Source organism: Alexandromys fortis, unplaced genomic scaffold (genome assembly GCF_014885135.2).
Source record: "Alexandromys fortis isolate MF-2015 unplaced genomic scaffold, M_Fortis_MF-2015_v1.1 scaffold_3, whole genome shotgun sequence".
NCBI classification, from domain to species: Eukaryota; Metazoa; Chordata; class Mammalia; order Rodentia; family Cricetidae; genus Alexandromys; species Alexandromys fortis.
In genome coordinates, this window is record NW_026067909.1 from 18,419,167 (window position 1) to 18,425,375 (window position 6,209).

A 6,209-nucleotide genomic window follows, 5' to 3' on the forward strand; every position below is an offset into this window, starting at 1 on the left:
AGAAGAAACTGAGAGAGTTGTGGGTGGGGAGGGGCACAGGCCAGGCTTTCCTAGTAGCCTGACAGAAATCTAAGCCTTAGTTTTGGTTCACTAAAATGGAGCACAGCTAAACAGGCAGTTCTTAAAAAACCATTATCTACAGGCAACCAACTAGCAGATACCCCCAGTCTTCTGCTTGCTCTGCAGGTCCCCAAAGGTCTTCCACTAGCTCAGCAGACCCCCAAAGGCCTTTTACTAGCTCAACAGACCCCCACAGGCCTTCTCCTGGCTTAGCGGAGACCCAAAGCCCTTCTGCTGGCTCAGCAGATGCCCCCCCCAATCTTTTGCAAGCTAAAGATAGCTTTCCTTATCCTGCTGCAGGAAGGTCCCTAACCACTAAGTCTTCCCACCAATCAGACCCCAGACTAACCTTTCCCCCACCAGTCAGCCCTACATTAATCCCTCCTCTCTGGAATTCCCCTAACTCTGCTTAAGAGGAGCTGTGACCTTCTTTGTGCTGTTGTCCTGTGCCACTTAGTGTTGGAATTAATAAAGCGCTCTTGTTGCTGCTTGCTTGGCTGTTGGCCTTTCCTCAGGGGCTTCTCTCGGTCCCTCACAGAAGCAGTTTACTTTTCTCGTGTCAGAATCCTGTTTTTTTTTTATTTTATTAAATTTTGACATAAGAAATATTCTGTTTGTCATTTCTTTGATTCCTATGTTCATCAAGACATTTTGCCATTAAGAGAAGTATCGCAAATACTTCCCCAAAAACCCAAACAAACAAAAAGCCTCTGAAGTTCTTCAAAACCCTTTTCTTCACTTGAGATGATCATGATTTCTTTCCCTGAACCTATTTATACGCGGAGCTCTATTGATTGAGTGGCATATGTGGGGCCATCTTTATTTCCTAATTCATGTAGACACAAAGGCCTGGTGGCAGCAGGGCTGGGAGCACATCCCAGCCTCAGACCCCCAGCAGGATAATGCCAAGGACGCTGAATAGAGATGGTGGTGAGAAAGTAGCTGAGCTCTTCACCTGAGAGGGGACTCAGCATGGCCAGGGAGAGACACCCTCCTTTCTTCTCCAGAGAGGGGACTAACAGGCCAGGGAGAGACACCCTCCTTTCTTTTCCAGAGAGGGGACTCAACATGGCCAGGGAGAGACATCCTCCTTTCTTCTCCAGAGAGGGGACTAACAGGCCAGGGAGAGACATCCTCCTTTCTTCTCCAGGGAGTGGACTCAGCCTGGCCTGGGAGAGACACTCTCCTTTCTTCTCAATAGAGGGGATTCAGCATGGCCAGGGACAGACACTCTGCTTTCTTCTCCAGAGAGGGAGCTGAATATCCAGGGACACACACTCTCCTTTCTTAGTCTCACTTTAAGGTTGTGCGGGAGGCAGCTGTGGGTGTGTGTCCTAGAGTGGAGGGTAGCAGGCCTCTTAAGCCCCCAATTTTAAAAGATCACACAAAGAAGTATTAGTATTTGCAATTAATTTAATGAGTAGAAAGAAATGCCTTTGAGATTCCAACAATAGTCTTGCACTTTATAGACCGAAAGATAAAATCAAGAAAGAAAAGTTATGATTTGTGGTATCAGCTGCTGGCTCATGATCATTCTGTTCATTTTTGTGAGCCAAAGGTCTCGTGGAACTTTTAGGCAGACTGTGGACAGTCTTTACTGTTGTATATAGCATTCTGAAAAATAAATGAGGAAGTGACTTACATTATGATCTTTGACTGACAGCCCAATATTAAAAAGAAAAAATCTTGTTTTTTTAAAAATTATTTTTTCAGCATTTTCAATAACTATTAAGTATTCCAGAAAGCTTCCAGAAAAAAAGGCAATTAGGTGCATGTGTTCTATCATTTAAGAGACAAGAAACCATGAAAACAACAGCAGTAACAAACCCAGAGGGTTTTGGTTTCTTCAAAGATTCCCCTTATTACCTTCCACTCTACCTTCCAACCCCTGCCCAAGAGCCACTTTCATAGGAATTCATTTTATACCCACTCTGAAGCCAGAAGTCTCTGTGGCTGAAGGTATCTGATGACCCTCAGTTTGAATTACTCTGCTACTATTTTTACCACTTGCTCAACTGAAAGTTTGCTTAACAGAGAGGATGGCTTGTAAAAATTCTTCAGTGCTCTAAAAAAATCGACTAGGGAGTCCTCACCGGTACTTTCAGACCCTGTGTATTCCTGTGGTTTTAGTTAAAACTGGGCAGATTTCTAAGATTTGGCATCTGTAGGATGCTTAAATGGAGCAGGGACATTTTAGATAAATTATTGGAACTACATTTTTATGCTTGAAAATAGATTATTATTAGTGTTATTATTATTGTTGTTGTTATTATTATTTTTTTAAATGTTTTATTTATTCATTTTAATAATTTGTTTAACTTTATTTTATGTGGATTGGTGTGAAGGCATCAGATCCCCAGAAACTGGAGTTACAGACAGTTGTTAGCTGTCATGTGGGTGCTGGGAATTGAACCCGGGTCCTCTGGAAGAACAGCCAGTGCTCTTAACCGCTGAGCCATCTTTCCAGCCCCCCATTGTTATTATTTAAAGAGACTCTTAGTCATGACATCCTTATACTGGGGTCTTCTGCACTCACTCTGAGTTGGTGCCAAATGCAAGGGTCCCTGGTCACCGACACAAAGCAGGACTACTTGAGAGTCAAGTGTATTTTTCTCTGACTAAAGAATTTGAGGGCTTTCTCTGTGTCATGATGTGCTTATGTGTGTGTGTGTGTGTGTGTGTGTGTGTGTGCATGTGTGTGCATATGCCCATGCATTCATGTGTGTACCTGTGTTTGTGTGATTGGGAGGTAATAGATAAGAGAGTGATCTCTGGGCAATTTCCTTTGTTTTTGTGTTTTTCTTTAATTATTTTAAAATCCTCAAAATAATATGGAATATCAGCTGTGTCTTTCAATGGTTTTCCTGAACAAATTGTCACCACTAAATCAAATTATATTGTTCAAAAATAGTATACAGACAATGTTTGCTTGGACCTTATCAGTCACAACATTGTAAATTGTTTTTCCTCATTAGTGGAAATATAAACATGTATGTATATATGTAAATATAAATGTATAAAATACACAAATATGTACATATATGTATATATGGTGTGTGTATATATGTGTGCATCATACAAATATATATAGTTATATAATACAAAAAAGGAAAAATGTATAATTACCACCATCACTTTAACATTGTTGAGAGTATCCTCAGACTGGTCCAGGAAACATTGTTTCAATTTGGCCACAGCCTTTCGGTCATAAGGAAGAGGTGCGTATGACTTAACCACGCCCTGATACTCAGTCACAGACACTGATGAGTTAATAGTCTGTGCAATGACGTCATCCATTGCATGACAGCCAGAACCTGGAAAGACATGGCATTCATCACTGGAGGTCTGAACTCAATAGTGGTCACCTCTCATCACAAACATCTTGCTGAGTATAAGTAGACACAGATTAGCAAAGGTGGTGGGCACTGCCAAATCTGGGACAGAAACTGCAGGTTGCAAGATTCCACTCAGAAACTGCAAAATCTGTCCCTGACATGGCAGCACAAAGAAGCCAAACCCTCACACAACCTTCACTGAGAAGGACACTGAAGAGATGGCAGGCTGTTGGGCTGGGTATGGTAAATATTTTGGATCTTGTTTGATCAAAGCCTGACACATTTTGTTTCTGTTTTGAGAACATCATGGAATATGTTCAAACATCCTATAACTATCATGGCTAGAAAAGTATCTGCTTTTGCTCTGTTAACTCGAGCATCTGAATCACAGAGCAACTTAAACAGAAACTCTGGTACTTGAAGTGACGTCATGCAGAAAATGGAAGCCGACTGCAAGATTCCTTTAGGTTCTTCAAAATTGCCCCTAATAAGCAAACAAGGACATCAAATCTCACTGACCTTTGTCAGCAATGACACACAAGAAATGAGAAGCTTTGTTCTGATGGGACACAGACAGTGAACTGCTGTGTCTTTCTTTCTTGTAGCCGTGATGCATCTCAGTGCTACTCTGTAAACCCCGTGAAGTATTTTACAGTAGTTTATAAATATTAACCATTGTCACCGTTAACTCTACCATCTGCATCAGAAGTATCATAAACCATAAACTCTTGTACTTGAAGTGATGTCATTGTTCAGCCAGTGGAAGAGAAAGAGGTCAAGGTTAACCCTGATTTTCCTATCAAGTTAACTGAGAACTCCACCTTCTTATCATTTTGCACCAGCCTCTCAGATAAGTGAAGTCGATAACATAAACAAAGCAAATTATACAAAGTCTATTACACTTGTGACATGTTTGTACTGACTACATTTTCAGGGACAAACCTTTACTTCTGTCATTTCTTCAAGTGGACTTGGGGAATGTGAACTCTACTCTCTACCAGCAGGACTAGGATGTAAGTGGCTCTATGTGAAGGAGTCAGAACAAGCTTTGACAGTCTGTTTTGTGGTTTATTCCTAGGTCACATGCTACAGTTTGAGAAGTAACTCCTTGCACAGTTAAAGAGATTCTTAAGTACAATTTTTAGGAAACCCATTTAGGTCCAGGGTCATTTATATTTTTCCCATTTTCTGTAAAATATCTCGCATCCAAATTCAAGACCTGCCATGGATTTCAGGAGAGCTGTCATCTCCTTGGGACCTCCTGTGTGGTAGTGACACATCACACACAGCTCTAACGCTGTAGCCCAACCTGCATCTGTGATGCCTCTTTGACTATCTGGACTAGTGTTGAGTTTCAGGGCTATTGAGCCAGACACTTTGTAACACTGTTGACATTCTGTGGCTCAGGGGCTAGGGCTTCTTAGCTAGAACAGAAACAGTGTGTGGTCTGAAAGCAGCCCACTGCTCCACAGAACTCACTTCCCAACCCCTCAACAGAACCCACCACCCACCCCTCCAGAGAACCCCCCACCCACCCTTCCACAGAACCCATTGCCCACCCCTCCACAGAACTCACTGCTGGCATAGCAGTAAATGGGGATGGCGGCCAGCATGAAGACCAGTACCAGCTTCATGTTGAGGAAGCCCTTGTAGGTTGGTCTTTGGTACAAGATGGAGATCAGGGAACTTTCTGCAGTTGAGACCTTAGCGCTCTGCTATTTATTTCTTGGGCAGGCCCTTTAGTGCCACCCAGGAAATAAAAACGCAAGTCATGAGAGCAACGTGGCATTGTAGCAGACAACACGAGAGAACATGAAACAGAGCCAAGGAAGCCTAGGATTTGTTAGTAGAAAACAAGGAAACAAATAATTAAGAATGACAATTGGTGACCTTTCACTGAGCTCTTCCAAAAATATTGCAGATGGCAGAACTGTAGTTTGATGTTTGAAAAGATACTCTCTTCCCCTTCATGCCCTCTCTCCTTCATTTGCTCCTCTTTGTCTTCTGTCTTCTTCATCTTCTTCTCACTCCTTTCATTCTTTCCCTTTCTCCTTCTTCATCTTTCTTAGCCTAAGCCCTTTTTTTGTTCTTTTTTTATTTTCTAATTTTAAGCAGCTTCATTTTATTTACACCTGTTTCTGATGGGTCCAGTGGCTAGGGTCAGTGCACAACCACACACCCTTTTGTAGGCAGGGTTCCTGTTGACCCTCGTCTTCTTTGACTTCCAGAGGAAGTTTATTGCCCACAGATCCTTACTATAGAGTCTTACAAAGAGTCATTTTATTAGATGAACATTCACTGTTCATTCTTGATAGCTAAACATATTTCTCCTTCTGTGTTAAAGGTCTAGGGTATCACCTCTCGTGAATCAGGACACTGTCAACTATTAGGGATCCTTATTACTTTATGGGAGGAGGGATGATGGCGTATGGTGAGTGACCCGTGGTTCATGCAGATATAACATCAAGTCCTGGGGATAGCATCTGCTCATGACTTACCATGACTTATCATGGAGCAGCTGTTCTTTCTCTCTGAGCTTCCCTTTACCAATGGTAAAGTGAGTATAGATAAAACTCTGCTGAAGTTTTAGCAGGACAGCAGATTCAGCATATAAGTAACCCTTCCAAATAGCCTATATAACCACTGATTTGTGGGAGTTTTCTACTGCGGAAACTGTAGACATTAGTATGACGGTCCTTCAAGTTAAAAAGCAAGAAAATCAACAAACAAAAACAATAAAAACAAACACAAAATTACTATGAAATCCAGTTAGATCATGTGGGTATATAATGGAATGACACAGGTGTCATGCAC

The 6,209-nt window shown here is 41.8% G+C and overlaps 1 protein-coding gene across 1 annotated transcript; it reads right to left on the reverse strand.

The window, feature by feature from the left end:
- Window positions 1-1,551: 1,551 nt before the first annotated feature.
- Window positions 1,552-5,029, reverse strand: LOC126498243 (secretoglobin family 2A member 2-like). Its single transcript, XM_050136656.1, has 3 exons — window positions 4,972-5,029; window positions 3,187-3,374; window positions 1,552-1,674 (listed from the first exon to the last, which is right to left on the reverse strand). Exons 1-3 carry the CDS (start codon window positions 5,027-5,029, stop codon window positions 1,633-1,635), a joined length of 288 nt encoding a protein of 95 aa, XP_049992613.1. The 3' UTR covers window positions 1,552-1,632.
- Between the last annotated feature and the right edge of the window lie 1,180 nt (window positions 5,030-6,209).

What these genes read in the sequence shown, in the direction of transcription:
- LOC126498243 (XM_050136656.1), bottom strand. Translation starts at nt 5,029, where the DNA reads ATGAAGCTGGTACTGGTCTTCATGCTGGCCGCCATCCCCATTTACTGC. An exon ending in CATTTACTGCTATGCCAGCA is followed by an intron (nt 3,375 to 4,971) that starts GTGAGTTCTGTG and finishes ATGTCTTTCCAG; the next exon opens with GTTCTGGCTGTCATGCAATG. An exon ending in ACAATGTTAAAGTGATGGTG is followed by an intron (nt 1,675 to 3,186) that starts GTAATTATACAT and finishes TTTATTTTTCAG; the next exon opens with AATGCTATATACAACAGTAA.